This window comes from Pleurodeles waltl, chromosome 11 (assembly GCF_031143425.1).
Source record: "Pleurodeles waltl isolate 20211129_DDA chromosome 11, aPleWal1.hap1.20221129, whole genome shotgun sequence".
Lineage (NCBI taxonomy): Eukaryota > Metazoa > Chordata > Amphibia > Caudata > Salamandridae > Pleurodeles > Pleurodeles waltl.
In genome coordinates this window covers 29710577-29729118 of record NC_090450.1, presented here as the reverse complement: position 1 = coordinate 29729118, position 18542 = coordinate 29710577, and the positions used below count along the sequence as shown (strand labels likewise).

The 18542-nt window shown below is 43.0% G+C and overlaps 1 protein-coding gene across 1 annotated transcript in view; it reads right to left on the bottom strand.

The window, feature by feature from the left end:
- The window catches only part of LOC138265294 (cytochrome P450 2J4-like), a 241757-nt gene that overhangs the window by 197309 nt on the left and 25906 nt on the right, over window positions 1-18542 (bottom strand). The window contains exon 2 of the mRNA XM_069212900.1: window positions 14022-14184. Coding sequence (XP_069069001.1) covers window positions 14022-14184 — 163 coding nt within the window. The remainder of the gene's footprint in view (window positions 1-14021; window positions 14185-18542) is intronic.

Sequence of the window (18542 nt, the reverse complement as noted above, 5' to 3'; positions counted from 1 at the left end):
GGTGTGTTCTAAGCGTTTTCCCTGTGGGGTGGGTCCTCCAGGGCCATCGGTCCAAGTCTCCACATCGGGATGGGTGCTCGGGACTCCGTAGTACGCCAAATAAGGAGTAATGGGCTGTGGTCTGATAGGGTACGTCCCAAGTACTCAGTGTGTGTTATTTTGTGTACTAGGTTCCAGTTTCACACCACCCTATCTATTCTAGTGTGCACCTCGTGCAAACCAGAGTAGTAGGAATAATCCCTCACTCACGGATGCTGAGTCCGCCATACATCCTCTAGTCCCCAGTGTGCCATCCAGTCTCATAGTCCTTTAACCAGCTTATGTGCTGATGCCTCTGGTAACGGAGGAGTTGATCGATCTAATTCAGTGTCTATAACACCATTAAACCCCCCCACCACTAATTGTCCCCCCAGCAGCCTAGTGAATCGGCCTGAGAGATGTTGCAGAAAGAGCACCTGATCCTGATTAGGGGCATATATACAACTTAGTACCACCTGCTTTCTATGCAGTCTTCCCTCCACAATCACAAACCTACCATCTTGGTCTATTTCAACAGTTGTAGCTTCGAATGGGACCCCTGCTCTTATCCACACTAGCGTGCAAAGGCTGAGTATGTGGTGGGGAACACTTGTCCCCTCCATCTGTGCCTTAATTTGTCTACCTCACTGGAGTTAAGATGGGTCTCTTGCAATAGTGCTATATGCAGTCCCCTCCTCTTCAAATATGTCAAGACTCTGTGCCGCCTAGTCAGCGTCCCCATCTCACGGATATTCCATGTTATCAGGTTATAGTCCGCCATTGTACTTGCATTATCCCAGGGAAGGCTGCCCACCCGTTCCAGCATCCGCCCCCTCCTGTATTCGCCACTCCATCCCCCGCTGCCAGCATCTGCTTCAGAACAGGACGATCCATCTCTCTCGCACTCAACACAAAACATGAGACTGTAACCCCCAACTCCCTGTCCCCAGGGCACCTCTACAACTGTAAACATTGCATAAGCACCACCAAAACAGGAAGTCATTCTGTGTTCTCACGGCCAACAGGGCCCAAAAGTCAATCCAAAATCCCCATCTCAGGGCTGGGGCAGCTTAGGAAGTGTCAACCCAAATCATCGGCCGTTTGGGGAGTCATCCTGGGGGCCCCATCGGGGCTGTGAGAACCTGTCCCTGTTGCATCTGAGGCCCGGTCAGACTCCCTTTCACTGGCCTCTGCTGATGAATCTGTACTCTGCAATGATGCCACCGCCTCCAGCGCCGCTTTCCTGGTGGATTCCTGTTGGGCCTGCGTTTTTCCCACTCTCCATCGGAGCTTACTTCGTTGTCTCTTGAGCCCTCTACGACTCTGGCATCCTGTGCGTCCCGCTCTGTTCCCAGGGCCCTCCCCTGTTTTATGCGTCTCGGGCCATTGCCACACTTCATCTGGTGTCTGGAAAAAGGTGGTGTGGCCCTCGGCGATCACCCTCAGTCTAGCCGGGAATAGGAGGGAATATTGAATACCTTCGTCCCTGAGCGCTCTCTACACCACTCTGTAGGAGGCTCATTTATTCTGTACCTCCACAGTGAAATCCAGAAATAACGTTACTGTTCCATTGGCAACACAAAAGGGTCCGGCCTCTCTTGCTCGCCTCAGCAGTATGTCTCTGTCTCGGTAGTGTAACAACTTGGCCACGATCACTGGAGGGGGTCGTCTTGAGGCCAACGCCCCCGATAGCACCCGGTACGCAGGCTCCAATGCAAAGAATGGGGTGAGTAGTTCCAGGGCCACGTCCGATCGCAGCCACCCCTCCAGAAAAGTCACCATATCCGCACCTTACACACCCTCCGGGAGACCTACGATTCTCACATTATTCCTGCGATTGCGGCCTTCTGCACCCTCCGCCCTGTGCTCCAGCCACTGCACACGTTCCGTCAGCTGGAGATCTGTGGCCTTGAGCTCCTGTTGCACCGGTGAGATCTCCGCAAGTACTATTTTGTTTTCTTTGACTCTATACGCCAGCTTCTGGTGATCTGCCCTAAGTAGGTTTACTTCCACCGATACCTTGCCAATGTCCCACTGAAGAGTCATCTTAGTGTCCTCACTGCCCCCCAGAATCTTGTCTGACGTGACTTGTAGGGGCGGTGTCACCTGTTCTGCCATTGCTCCTCCTGCTGAGCCGCCCATGTGCCTGCGGCCTGCACTTTACTTCTGTTCCTGCCCCTTGAGGACATCCGTCATGTTGGGGTGGCAAGCTAACAACCCCCACTCCGTCTCAACGAGGATCTGGACACACAGCTCTCTCATCAATTTTTCTTGTCCTGGGGTCAACACTTAAGACCCTCAGACTAGGCCGCTGTCCCCTGGTGCTCACCTGGGCTTTCAAAGTATCAGTCCTCTTCCTTCAATGCCGCTCATGAGGGCTGCGTTGGGTTCCGCGGTACCAGATTCCTCTGCAGGGGCCCCCGCGTATCTCCGTCCGAGCCAGGGCCCCTCCACTCAATTCTTGCCGCCACTGTCGCTCCTCGTCCAATGCTCAATTCACACTGGCCCTCAAGTGCCAGCCGAGCGCTGCCCCAGGGGCGCTCCCACTGCTCCCCACCAATGTCTGTCGGCTCCGAACTGCGTGGCCGGGCCACACACTCAACCTATTTCACTGCTCACTCCGCACTCCGTTCTCCAGGATTGCACCGCACTCCCCCGGTGTCATGTCTCACTGATCCCCAGGCTCGAGTCACTCGCCGTCCCAGGCACTCTCTGCCCGCATGCCGCCGGGAGTACAGGCTCTCCCTGTCTGTTGGGCCTCTTCCTTCTGCAGCCCACAACCGCGCCAGGTGATCCCTTGCCGGCTGCTACTCTGCTTCAGCATCCGTCAGATCGCTCCACCCGGCAGCGCGCCTCCTGATCCTCACCAAAGGGCTCGAAAACAGCCCCAGGCTCCAGCCCAAGGGGTCCCCGCCACTCCCCCAGTGTTCTTTGCTGCCTTCAGTTCCCGGTGGGTTAGGGATGAAAAGGATAATTAATGGGCCCTGGCGGAGCCGCGATTTCACGTGTCCGCCATTTTGACCATCCAAGCCACGCCGTCATATCACTCTCATTAATGTCTGAGACAGGAGAGTTCTATCAGAGGCCTCAAAGCTGTTTTCAACAGTTGGGACAGCAAAGCTATCCCACAGGTTACTTTGAATTTATGATTCCAGCAACTGCTATCCCTCACAGGTAATGCGTATAAGGAGTTAAGCATCAGGGTACACAGCTCTCACTAGGCTATGAAACAACAATGCTATTCAACAGGTTACTCTCGGCTACACACCTCTGAGTAAGAGTTGAGACAGCAGAGCTGTCCCTCAAGTGAAACAGTCCTCAATATGTCATGTCCTTGTTCTAAAAGTGCTCAGAACCACCTAAAGCGGAGAGTTTCTTCAGGTTACACACCTCAACCTTAAAGGTTAAATTCTAGAAACATCCATAAAGGGACCCAGTTGCGAGTAACACTTGAGACTGCAAAGCTGCTTGTTAATCTATGCCAAACTACTGAAAGTAATACATTTTTTGGCCACAAAGTTTCCCACATAACTATGGAATTGGCCCATTCCCACATGATCCATCTTCTGCTGCATGATCGGCAGATTTCCACAAACATGTTTGTAGCACAAAAGGATGAAAAGTGTCTAAAACGCGGAGACACCAGATGCGACACAGTGGACGGCCCTTTGCAAAGGTTGACTGTTCACATTTCAAATTCGTATTGTTTTATTGGAATATTAAACTGGTACAAATGAGGTGAAACCTCTGCCCACACAGTGGCGTTAGTGTGTAGAAATGACAAAATAATGAAGTGAAGCTATCAAAAAATTGCCGCACAAATGACATATGATCTGGTCTCATATGTCAGAGATAGCCTGTGTTAGAGTAGCAATCTCAGTATTGAGTGAACAGTAAACCTATCCACAGCACTATGGCCTTAAGCGTCTCTCACTGACATCATGTTCGATGGCTCTCACTGACATTATCTTCGCCTCAGCACTCGAAACCATTCAAGTCATTCAGACCCGCTTTGACAACACTTAATTCTGTTTCTAACCTCTCATTCCTTCTTTAGGGAAGGCGGTTCTGAGCATTTCGCAGAGTGAAAAAGAACAGTCCTATGGTGCTGCCCATGTAAGCCTCCCGCCTCAGGAGTGTCAGCCCCTCTGAAGCATGTTAATGCCACCCTTATAAGTTGAACCCTCTCTGAAGTAGGTTAATCCCGCTGTCACACATCCCAATACAGTGATGTTTGAGTCTGGAAACAGTAAGGATGCACGCACACAACAGTAAACAATCAGACACACACATGTAACGGTACACACAAAACCCACACAGGAATGTGCAAACACAAAAGACCCTGTTGCAATCAACACAATACACCTCCTCCAAAAGCATACATAATTTATTCAAATATTAACTCTTAATATTTTAACCTTTAAGAGCACATCTGAAAAGGAAGTCAGCAGACATAACTATTTAGAGACAGGTGCTAGGAAGTGCCAGCTCTTCTGTTTCCTGCCCAGTCGGAAATGTAAAGTGGTTCTATACCAGGGACACTTTGTGAGAAGCCCAGGGGCTGCAGACTACATTTCTTTGATTCCTTAGCGGCAGGAAGCCACCCCTGCTGCTCTCTTCGCGCCTGGAGGCACTTATCACTGGACTTTTGCCCCACTGCACAGGACGTGCGTGGGCGCACCTGGGCGAAGACCGGGCCAAGAGCGGGCCCGTCTGCACCCGTCAGAGCCCAGAGGAGACGGCTGGGCCACCCCTCTAACATTAATGGTAATGTCCTACTAATCCATGCATTAAGTCTGATCTATATTGATTTCATTGGTTTCATTGACTAGCGTCTTAACAGGGGGTTAGTGTGGCAAAAAGTGGGTCAAATTAACATCAACTGGGTATTTTAGTGTACGACCGAAATCCAGAGATGGGCAAGAAGAAGCAATCAAATGCAAAGAACACATCCTCTCATAAAGATCATACATCAATATTAAAGTATATCTCAGGTGCAATGGCGGTTATATATAAGCAGAATACAAATGTAGAAGAAAGGCTACTATCAAAAGGTAGCCCTATAGAGGCTTTACCCTTGCATAATAATCCCTCAAGCTTAGACCCCGACTCCATACATTGATCTAAGGTTATAGAGAGTAGGAAGCAAGTTGAAGTCCTAAACGGCTGTATTCAATATGCAAATGAGTCCATATTAGAGGTTGATGATTTCCCCCTCCATCTAAACGTATACAGAAGCCTCGAGTACTTTAAACGGGAAGTGCTTCAAGCCTTTTGACAGCTGAACCTCATAATAAGGATGATATAAGCATTCAACCTATCGGACAGTAGCAAACTAAAACCATCACAAAAAAACTCCCCAGAAGATAACTACAGCAAAAGTACATGTAAACATTCTAGACACAATTAAACCCTTCGAACTCACAGTCAAAACATCATTTGATATTTTACTAAACCGTTTAATTCAAGTGGAGAGTAATGTGGCGTCTATCCTTGACCTAGTGAAGACACAATCAGTTGATCCAGTCTCTATAACCCCTCAACTTAATGGTACAACCGATTCAAATTTATGTTCAGTAACAGAGCTGCAACCCCCATCGATTACACCTTTAGCCAAGCAGCCTCCCACAAAGTCCTGTACACACGCAGGTCACACCTTTAGCATACATCAAACTACGACGGTGCATACAAACACAAGTGGCTCTGAGATCTATAACACGTCCCACCCCCAACGGATACGCCACTTCTCCCGAGTGGCATTTTACAATTACCCCCTGCAGCGACCCCCAATGTAGTAGTCTTTGCAAATGTTCCTACCTTACCCAGCGAGAACCAAGAAACATGAGGTAGATCTTGCTGCCTCCGATTCATATGATTCAGGGGTTGCAAGACTAGGCCTCAATCTTTTGTTTTGGAATGTGGCAGGCCTTTGCAATAAAATCAAAATAACTGAATGATTAGGCTTTATCGGACCATTTTCCTGTTTGTGCCTCCAAGAGACTTGGTGTACAGATCCCATACATATAAATGGATATAGGGCATTCCATACTCCCGCGATCCCTTCCACACATGGCAGGTCGAAAGGGGGCTTTGTACTTACATTTCAAATAAGCTTGATCTGATAAAGGCGATTAGCCTAACTTCAAATGTTTCTTTAACAGTTGATTCTGTGTAAACTACAAAATTTATTACAGTTGGTTATCGGAAATTTTTACAATAACGCCCCTTTGGGTAAAATCTCAAATATAATTAGGCAATTGCAGGATGACCTGGTGCAACTCCACCAGGAGAGAGACTTTGTATGGGGAGGTGATTTTAACACACATTTATGGACACAATCGGCTGAGAAAGTCGTGGCCTATATTAAGGGGGTAATGAGTTCCAAGTTCATTTCAGTCACAATCATTATGGTAGCACACTGAATGACACTATGTTCAAGTTTGATTTATCATTTTCAAATGGAATTAATGGCAGTAATTTGCAATTTAAACCCACCTAAAATGGCAGATGCGCAAACACAACAATTCATTTTATTTTAACATCTAAGAATTTCTCTTACAGCGTATCTAATCACCAGATTTACAATATTGCACTCAGCGATCACTATCCTCAAAGTATACATCTTGCTTTGCCTCCAGATAAAAAGCAGCACATGGGAACTGTGGATAATCTTAGTAATATAGAATTGGGCTCCAGAAATGGGTATTCTCTACGCTGGTCCCAGATTGAACCAATAGGCTTTATGAAGCAGCTGCTCAGTGACCACTTTAAAGACTTCGAGATTTGCCTTGATGATCATATAAACCCACAAGAATGTATCAGAGCTTTCACTGCAATCACATGTGGGATTAAAAAGTCACTTAGTGTTAACACGAAAATGTCAGGACCCCAGAAAAAAATAAGGTTGGTTTGACTCTGAATGTACACAGGCCTATAAAAATCTTAAGAAGGCCCTACATAATTCAAAAAGAAGTAAGAGTGAGATTTCCATACTCAGACAGGAGTATAAGAAGACCGTAAAAAATAGGAAAAAATGTATAAAAGAAGAGACTTCGAACACCCTGTGTGAAGCAAGCCTTCAAAACAATGTCATATTCTGGAAGGTAGTAAATTCCCCGTTGCTGGAGAGAGAGATTCTCCCAGCATAGAAATTAGCTATTACGGAAGAGGAATAGATTGCCCATTTCTCCGAAATATTCTGCTCAAGAAAGGTGACTCTAGGTACAAATATCTATGAAGGCGACCTGCTGACTATTACTCCACTGTTTAGTATAAATGAGGTTATTGAAGCCATTAATGCAAGTAAGAGTGGGAAAGCACCAGGCCCAGATGGAGTCCCAGTGGACATATACAAGTCCAATATTGTTCTTTGCGGCCCTTTATTGACACAGGTTCTTAGAGCTTTTTGTTCAACAGATTTTATCTCAAGCTGGGGAGAGTCCATTATAGTACCAATATGGAAAAAAGGTGATAGTCATAATCCTGCTTGTTATAGACCAATCTCGCTTCGCGACACTCTTGCAAAGATAGCTGGATGTATTATTTTGAACAGATTGCAGGAGTGTGCTGAAACAAATAATATCCTAACGGACTTGCAATATGGCTTTCGCTCAGGGGTAGGAACAGTGGAACAGGCTCTAAATCTAGATATTCTGATTGGTAAATACTCTAAGGTCAAGAAAGGAAACCTATACATGGTCTTTGTAGATTTGACCTCGCCGTTTGATTGTGTGATCCACAGTGAATTATGGTCCACCCTTTTGCGACTGGGGGTAGATGAAACAATAGTCCACTTCATAAGGGAGTTATACTCTGCAAGTAGAGCAAAGGTACGGTTTGGGGTGCACAGGGAATGCACCAGCTCATTCAATATATATCAAGGGGTACAACAAGGCTGCATATTAGCGCCTTTCCTTCTTTCATTATATATAAACAAACTTGAGTCGGTTTTAGTCAATGAATGTAAGGATTTACCACAAATTGGTTATCAACCGATACCAGCTCTTATGTATGCTGATGATGCCGTTCTTTTGGCATGAACCCCACTAGTTTTGCTGTGTCTTTTGGCAATCTTTGCCCATTACATGGAAGAACTAGGCCTTAGAGTTAATCGCTCTAAAACATATGTGATGAAATGTGGCATTAAGACTACTAAAAATTGCCGCATTATAATAAAGGGCGGGAAAATAGATGTTATACCAACATTCTCGCACCTAGGAATCCTGTTTGACAATAAAGGTACCTGGTCCCAATGTATTAGCTCTAGGAAACTACTATTTATTAAAACTGACATGGCATAAAAATACATTCTAAACGAGGATCACTCCAAAAGACATGCTGACAATTTATAATGCTAAATGTGTCTCTGCTGCATGGGGCAGGGCTACGGGGATATAAAAAGTGCAATGTGTTGCAGATAGCGGAAAAGTATTTATTAAAGTCACTTTTAAGTGTCTCAAATTCCACTTCATCATTTGTGTGTCATTCAGAACTGTGGGTTACGCATATTGCAGATTTAATAAGGATACAACCAGTATTGTTATGGCACAAAGTCTGGTCTTCAGAATATGCGAGTATGAACAGGGCGATTATAAAAGATTGTCAAACCTTAAATTATTCACTGCGAATTCCTTGGTTGGAGTACATTAGGAACTTTTTTATGGACTTGGGTCACCCGGACTATTATGTTGCACCAGAAATTATGGAAACACTGAACGGGAAAGAACTTAAAATGGAATGCCTTACCCATCTGGCCGACTTAAGGTGGGCTATAGAAGCACAAAACCAAGTGTTATGAGAACTCAACTGATGCAGATGATGGCCGGCATGGAACCAAATCTACAGTATGTTTTGAATCCTAGGCATTGCTTTGTTCTCATTCGCATAAGACTAGAGACATCCCATTGATTAGTCAGTTTTCCTGTAATGAATGATTGGAGTGCTGTACTGGAGAACTGTCCCTGTGATTCAGTCTCAATACAAAGTACAATACATACAGTTTATTTTGTAAATTGTATACTAACCAGAGAAATAAATTTTAATACCATTTTTAAAATCTTTACAAATACGTCAGTGTCGCCCGGCCTTTCTGTACGTACAGACTCTTCCACCACTCAAAATCTGGAATGGTATTGCAGTTTATTTTTGTGCTGTATTGAAGGTCAGAAAGAGCTTTTAGATAATTTTATAGATGTTTTATTAACAGTTTTTGTAATGTCTTGAGTCTTTTTAATAAATCATATGAGAATATGTTGCCGTGTTTTTATTACCATTTATTGATGTAATCCACTTTTGGATTTTGAGCCAAATAAGTAATGTTAACTTTTTATTTGTTTATATATGCTTTTATGGTTGTTGATAGCAACCGAATAAAGTATCTTCTACTGCTATACCATTCTTACACCAAAACTACCTGCTATCAAAGACAAGTCTGCATTTCATCCCTGCACACTTGACGCAATTGATTAAAAAACAACTCTCACTTCGCACTTAGGAGTTACCCAAGTTAATGGCAGGTTATGTTTTTTAACTGCACGTGGGGTTAGAGCGAAAAACACCGCAGTGCAGCTTTAAAACCTGGGATCGGGAGACCCGGTCCATGGAAGGAAAGCAACACTGTAGCACTGGAATACTCTGTATTGATGATTCAAACAAGCACTGTTAAAGCTAGCGAGCAGCACCTGAAAATAATGAAAACTGGATAGGAAATAAATTGCTATAGCGTGAAAGCAAAAATACACACCTGGACAAAGAGGGCATGGGGAATGGGAGGGAAAAGAAGAAATAGTACCTGCAATGGAGCGGACCGTCACTAATTAATCTGTACTTGGTAGGTGCTCCAAACCAATTAGGAGGCAGTAAAAAAGAGTGACACTGGATTCAACCTGTGGTAAGCAGCATGCAAGGTCAAAGCCCTATAATGAATACAGCATGTCTCCAAGACAGGGCATGTGTGCTGCCTAGGCTCAACAAAGGAGCCATGACCATTGTCAGACACAAGCTTGTTGAACTATGCACGTGGATTGGGGTGGTAGGATCAAGATTTGTTCCTGGGGAAACAAGACAGCTAAACGTTGATTTCTATAAGATGATTAATTTTTCACTACTTTCTCAACCCAACAAACATTCTTGAACAACAGGGCTGACAAATGAGAGTGGTGCAATCCTGTGTCTCTGTTTTCTTTCTCATCCCATTCCAGCCTTACCCATTTGTATCACAGGCCCTGTAAGAGCACACCACTCCCACTGGATTCCGTGAGAAAGGTCAGTACATCCTGACAGAACCAAGAAGCATTTCCCATGTCACCATTCACCAACTGCAGAGCCCAAGGAAACTGTTCCTGTCTCCAACAGCCATCATGGATCTGCACCATTCAGCAATAGAATATTAGCATCAGTCATTGATGAACTCATCCACTATAAAGGGATTCTCCACACTATGGGGAGCACCAAGTATGCAACAACAAGAATAGATTTTAGGGTTGAGGAATCTCTTTAATATTTGCAGACAGCATGAGAGATCAATGCTTATTTCCCAGATGACTATTAGGCCACACATGAATCAGATGCAAAATCCAATATACCAACTCGCTCAATCCACATTAATTGATGTTTGGCCACTGCACTGGTTGTTGCCAAGTTGGGCATTCTGTGCTGTTGAAAATCCAAACCTCACACATTGTTGGTGAATATGTATGAAATGGCATGATTTGAAAGATTACTTCATAATGTCAATGAAAACTGGATTTGTTTGAAGGAGCCAGGGAATCCTTTAAAATACGTTGAGATGTATGGGTACAATAGTGTAAAGGTAATGCGACCAGTATCATGCTAATTTTAATTGTTGGTCATGATCTACATTATATCTCAGCCGCCTTAAAATGTGTTTAACATTTAGTTTTAAAAAAAAATAGTTGAATATTCCCAAATGACGGGTAGCAGTCATTATTATTATTACCATTTTATTACTTTCATTATGATTGAGTTTGCTACATTCATATTTCCCTTCATTTCCATTCTATTTCACTTGCGATAATAGCGTGGGGGACAGCAATATTAGACTCCGAGGTCAAACCCTTAGGACATTGATGCATGCTTATGAGAAAAGAGGGTGATATATTATATTGGTACGTAATACATTTGGGGAGTGGGAAGGGGAGAACTGATTTTTAACCAGGAAAGAGATACCCTTGATAGTATGGGATAGACAGTGTATGTTCTTTTGTTATATAGTAAGGACTCACTTTCTTCAACGGTCGTTATACTGTTTGATGAAAATGAACTATTAAAGAAATGTGAACAAAAAAGATGACACAAAGTTTTGAAATTTGAACATTGGGTGGTTTTAGGTAAGTAGTGTAGTTGGTACAGATTTTGGATATTCTTTCCTTCAACTGCTGCAAAGAGGAATTCAGACATGGAGCTAATTTAAAAATTCTTAGCGCCATGTGTATCATTGGGAAAGCGTGTGTTCTCCAGAACTTGGACAAGACATCATGAGTCTTGGTTTGACTGTCGTAGTTAACTATTAGTCACATAGACTTAAAAATACCAATGTAGGATTTGCAATTTAAAATATATGTGTCACTTTAATTGAGGGACTGGATGGTCAACCAGAATTTGCAAAAAAGAAGTCACCAATTGATAAACTGTTTGAAGACAGATTTTTATGAAGAATTGGTCTTATTCCTTTACTTAATTTTAGAAAAAGATGGGCTCCATGACTGGTTCTATTGTAAGAACATAGGAGAAAAAGAAAGTAGTAACATCTGTTTTCTCGTGCATGGCAAACAATCTGACGTAAAGGAGCTAGCCCCTCACTCTAGAGTGAGATAATGGAAACTCATTCTGATGTGAATTTCTGAGTTAAAACATTTAACAAATGTTTGGCTTTAAGAGTTGATGAACTTCTGCATATGCAAGGAGGGGACAAAGGCGACTGTTTGGTATGAGAACAATTTAAATAGGTCTGAAATTCACAGAAAAAAGCAAAGGTTACTTGGACATTATAGTTAGGAAATAGAATAAAAAACGTAGAAATTCCCTTAAAAAACAAAGGTTGCATGCAGGTTGCATGGATATATATACATAAGACAGCATCTTACAAGTCGCTTTAGATGCATTATTTATGTTATTTAGTGCCAACGTCAAAGCTGTAAAAAACAATATGTAGGTCAAACTGTGAATGACCTCCGTACACGATTCAGGAACCACAAATCGGCAATAATTAACAAGAAACTTGACCAGCCTGTAGCCAACCATTTTAACCTTGTGGACCATTTACTATCAGATTTGAAGATTTTCCCTGTGGAACATGTTTTAAAGGAAGAACTACTGGACATCAGAGAAAATTTCTGCATCCAGATGGACTGAACATCACTGACAATACCACTTGATTTCTGCATATCTGAAGAGTTCTCAGGACTGCATTGATTCCACATTCCAATTGGACTCTTCACTCATGATGCTTTTTAAAAATCCACCAGTGTCAGCTGTGCAGCCACTGAGAAAACCATCTTGTACTACCTGAGGAAGGCAGAAGCTGAACCGTTGTAGTAGAAATATATTTCTGTTCTTTAGTGAGATCATCTGTTTGAGTCACTTCTTTCTTGGATATTACATTTTCTTGTGGCTCTTTGTATCCTTTGGGATCCAGATTGTTGCCCTGGCTGGCTGTTGTTTTCTTGTGATCCTGCATCTTCCAGTATATATATATATATATATATATATATATATATATATATATATATATATATATATATATAGTAAAAAATGTTGTTTCCCTCATGTCAGTTATGTTTAACTAAGACCACAATGAACCTAAAACAGTTTTCCCCCATTTGTCTGCCCTGAAGAGTGGGTCCCTCAGGGAGTTAACCATATGTGCTAAGGGTCATTACATCCCAACTGTGACTCCTTATATGTTTTTTCATTTTATTGTTCAAGACTCTGGACTGAGTCCCCAAGTCCTATAATGGCAGCCACTATGTTTTTGTTGGTTAGAATCAGCCAGTCACCTCATTCGGACCGCAGCAGGACCTGCCAATCAGAACACATATTTTGATATATCTTCCCACGGAAACCTTTGGGAGTCATGCAAGAGTCCTACAGCAACAGATTTATCAAAAACCACTGAATGAATTTACACCAAATCACAAAAAGTATGCTTTCTGGATAGGTATTTAGCTTTCTGCTAAATTTGTTGAAATTCATTTTAGCTGTTTTTTCTGTGTCACTGTTAAAACTGCCCTATGGAAATTCCACAGGAAAAATGTACTTTGGTGCCCTCTTTTTCTAGACCCCTCTTTTTGAATGATCATGCAGAAACATTCCAGAAAAGAACAAAGGTGGATATACTATTTAGTTCAGCAAGTTTCGTGAACATTTGGGAAACTGTGCCAGAGTTATTGGCAAAACAAAACAAAAAGCACACCTCCTTTGGAAACTCTATCTGTGTGTGTGTGTCTGTGTGTGTGGGTGTGCGTGCCTGTGTGTGTGTGAGTGTATGCTAATATAAATTCATGAAATGAGCTGTCATTCCTAAACCTTTTATGATGCTAACTTAAATAGAACAAGCTCTACCAATAGTTTAGCATAACATTGCCATTTTTGGTAGAGTATAAAGAGAGTATACATACTATAGATTTGGAAACAAATGTAAGGATATTCATGACCTAAGAATTCAAAGTCACAACTAGCCAGGCTGTATTTAAATATTTTAATGCTAATTTTTTTATATATAAATTTTTATTATAAAGGGCTTTACAGTGATTAAACTAATATTTATGCATTCCATAACTATGCTCACTTACTCACTCATATTTCCTCACCATTTCTGAAGTACATTTTAGCAGATATTACATTCCCCGCTATATAAATACTGAGGTCATACATCCAGTCACTGTATCTCATCTAATGAAGTTCTATGCCATTTTTTCAACACTTTCTTTTTTTGTAGTCACATGTATTTGATTAGAAACCATTTTCATGGAAAAGCTGCTTACCCTTTCCTCTTGATAGTCTTTCAAAAATGGGTGTTGCAGGACGTCCAGCCATTTCCTCTGAGTGTGTCGTTAGTGTATTTCTTATTGTCTGGCATCCATTCAGTACAATTGCAGGTGACTGTCCCAACCACAAAGTGAAAGTATTCCCATAGGTCTTTGCAAGCTGGGTATAGAAAACAAAAGCACTATATGTAACAGTACCAAAAAGGAAAGCTGCAAGCACCTAAAACTGTTGATGTGATGATACAAACCTAAAAATAATATCACTATAACAACTTTCAACGTGTGGGGAGCACATACACAAGTGGTTAACTGCTATATTTGCCACATCAGCCCCTCGTCTTGATCCTCCTTTAAAGATGGTGAAGTAGGATTTTTTCTTTTGAAAACTAAACTTTGGCTGCCTCCTCACCAGTTGTTAGTTTGAGCTGGTAGTTGCTGGTGGAGGCAACTAGCACTTATTTTTGGTGGCTGGCTCTTATGTTTCCTCGTCGTACATTCCTGGGAGCAAGAGGGAAAAATACACAAACTGAAAAGACAGAGAATGAGAAAGACTGAGAAAAAGTCCCAAAAGGAGACAGTTGGAACATGCAAAAGTGAGATAAATGGACAGGGAGTGTCTGATAGCAGATTACTGAGACATGAGGTGGATTTAAAACTGCCAGTCTTGATATTCCAAGCACTGACTTTTAATTGCACCAGCCACGAGTTTCGGGCACAGCACAGCCCTCTTTTTAAAAATAAGTTAAGCACTGCTCCCCACCATAAACCAAGGGTATGCAATATTGCCACCAGAATATTAACCCCTTCGCTTCCAGGCCTTTCCCCCCCCCCCAGGTGCCAAGCCTTTCTTTGGCTGTTCAGGGCAGTTCGCTCTTAGGCCCTCATACCTTTTTGTCCACATAAGCTACCCACGCCAAATTTGCAACCTTTTTTTCCAACATCATAGGGATTCTAGAGGTAACAAGACTTTGTGGGTTCCCCTGAAGGAGACCAAGAAATTGGCCAAAATACAGAGTAAATTTTGTTTTTTTCAAAAAAATGGGAAAAAGGGCTGCAGAAGAAGGCTTGTGTTTTTTCCCCTGAAAATGGCATCAACAAAGGGTTTGCAGTGCTAAAATCACCATCTTCCCAGCTTTCAGAAAACCCAATTTTTCAACACAATTTTGGCATTTACTGGGACATACCCCATTTTTACTATTTTTTGTGCTTTCACCCTCCTTCCAGTTAGTGACAGAAATGGGTGTAAAACCAATGCTGGATCCCAGAAAGCTAAACATTTCTAAAAATTAGACATAATTCTCAATTCAGTAAAGGGTAATTTGTGTAAATCCTACAAGGGTTTCCTGCAGAAAATAACAGCTGAAATACAAAAATATTGAAATTGTGGTGCAAAAAACAGCCATTTTTCTCCACGTTTTACTCTGCCTGCAATGTCAATTTTTTTAAAGCAATACACTGTTACATCTGCTGGACTCTTCTCGTTGTGGTGATATATAGGGCTTGTAGGTTCATCAAGAACCCTAGGTACCCAGAGCCAATAAATGAGCTGCACCTTGCAATGGGTTTTCGTTCTATACCGGGTATACAGCAATTCATAAAATATAAAGAGTGAAAAATAGGTATCAAGGAAACCTTTGTATTTCCAAAATGGGGACTAGATAAGGTGTTGAGAAGCAGTGGTTATTTGCACATCTCTGGATTCCGGGGTGCCCATACTAGCATGTGAATTACAGGGCATTTCTCAAATAGACGTCTTTTTTACACACAGTCTTACATTTGGAAGGAAAAAATGTAGAGAAAAATAAGGAGCAATAACACTTGTTTTGCTATTCTGTGTTCCCCAAGTCTCCCAATAAAAATGGTACCTCACTTGCATGGGTAGGCCTAATGCTCACGACAGGAAACGCAACATGGACACATCAAATTTTTACATTGAAATCTAACGTGTTTTTTGCAAAGTGCCTAGCTGTAGATTTTGGCCTCTAGCTCAGCCAGCAACTAGGGAAACCTATCAAACCTGCACATTTTTAAAAACTAGACACATAGGTGAATCCAAGATGGGGTGACTTGTGGGGCTCTCACCATGTTCTTTTACCCAGAATCCTTTGCAAACCTCAAAATGTGGCCAAAAAAACTCCTTTTCCTCACATTTTGGTGACAGAAAGTTCTGGAATCTGAGAGGAGCCACAAATCTCCTTCCACCCAGCATTCCCCCAAGTGTTCAGATAAAAATGGTACCTCACATGTGTGGGTAGGCATAGCGCCCGTGACAGGAAATGCCCCAAAACACAACCTGGACACATCAAAATTATCAAATACAAAACTACCTGTTTTTGCGGGGGGCACCTGCGTTTTTGGTCCTGGGCTCAGCAGCCATCTAGGAAAACCTACCAAACCCAGAAATTTCTGAAAACTAGATACCCAAGGTAGTACATGGAGTAGTGACTTGCGTGGGTCTCCAAATGTTTTCTTACCCAGAATCCTCACCAAACATCAAATTTAGCTAAAAAATCACATTTTTCCCACATTTCTGTGTGAGATCACTGCACCGGTACAAAGTTCTGACCACCCAACGTTCCACTTAGTCTCCTGGTAAAAATGATACCTCACTTGTGTAGGTGGGCCAAGTGCCTGTGACAGGGAAGAGCCAAAAACATGTTGAAATTGAGGGGGAACCAATGCAGGTCCAAAAGGGCAGTTTGAGACAAAAACAATTTAGGCTGACAAGTACTGCAGAATTGTTATCGGTATAGATGAGACAATGCTGGGTAGTAGGAATTTTGTGGATTCCTGCAGATTCCGGAAGGTTTCATCATAAAAATGTGGGGGAAATGTGAGATTTCCAGCAAAGTTGGATGCTTGCAGGGCATTGTGGGTGAGAAAATGATGCCGGGTGCATGTGAAGCACACCACCTTGGAATCAACCAGATGTTTAGTATTCAGATGTGTCTAGGTTTTGTGGATTTTTCTACATGGTAGCGTCATGTAGAAAAATGAATGCAGCGTCCAAAAAGTGCAGCCCTCACCATTCCAAGTGGGACGATTTTGAGAGTTAGCCAAGCTCTCATGGCCTAAATGTAAACCCAAAACCCAAAATAATCAAATGTCCTCTTGCGTGCCATGGGATAAGATGTTTTAGTGTGCGGGGGGAGAGTTGAAAGAATGTTACCCCCTTCAATTGGGGTGGGGGCATAACCAGGCCCAAACTGGTTGTTAGCCACTACCCCACTATTTTTTTTTTTAATTCCCTGGCATCAAGTAGACTTTCTGCACCCCCCAGGGGTGTGGATCAGGGGTAATTGCCCCATCTGCCACACTGGTGGGCAGAACAATTTTGGCCCCATTTATTTGGGGTGGGGGTATGGCCATACCCACATCCTCTTATTTTGAAAACAAAATCTTCCCAGGTCTCTAGTGGGCTTTCTGCCCCCTTGTGGGCAGATGGGCCTTCCAAAAATAGGCCAATCTGCCCCCAAGGGGGGCAGATATGGGCAACAGTAATGTGTCCCCATGGGGAGCTACCTTTGTCCAAGGGGCCGCCCCCCCAAACAAAACACTCACATACATATACACCAATCCCTGGTGCCTAAGTGGTTTCTGCCTCCCCATGGGCTAAAAATAATTTACCCCCCTGGGGAACGGCCCTTGCCTAAGGGGCCGCTCCCCTTATGTGTCAGTATCATTCAAAAAATTCCCTGGTGTCTAGTAGGCATTTCTGCTGCCCGATCGCATCGCGATTGGGCAGCAGAAATGCTTGCAGAGACATTAACGCTGGACCCCTCCCCCAGAGTGGAAGAGAAATGCTAAGCATTTCTCTTCCGCACTGCGCTGGAAGCATGCTTCCAGCATGATGGGAGGTGACCTCTGATGAAGTCAGCACGCGATCATTTGCTGACGTCATCAGATGTCACTGGGGTGGTCGGGAGGGTCGGGTGGAAGGGGAAGCCATTCCCCTTCCAGCCCTGCCCCAGGTGGGTCGGCCCTCTGGGGGAGGCACTAGCGCTTCTCCCAAGGGCCGGTACCAGGACATAATGGTTACGTCGGTGGCGCCTCCGCGCCTCAGCCACGGACATAACCATTACATCCATGGTGGGGAAGGGGTTAATGGAACAAAGGACAAAATACCAAAATAAAAAATCAACAGGTAAATATATCTTGATTTTCTAAACACAACTCCACATATATGTACCCTGGTGGAATATATATGTTAAAGATACATTGATGTGGAGTTAGGAATTGTAATGCACCCTGGCAATATATGTTTTGAAGTTACATTGATGTGGCGTTATGAATAGTAAATCGCTTTTACCTATATTCACTTACTTTTCAATATTTTGTTCCTCTACATTCTGGCCTTGATATTCTTGTGACACGATATTCTGGGGGTTGATATTCAGGAGTACAACCTACACAATATTATGAATGCACAATTACATAAGTATAGATTTTCTTAACTCCTCATCTATGGTCCTTGAAGATATATGCATATGTCTATATATCTATTCACTGAAAAATCCA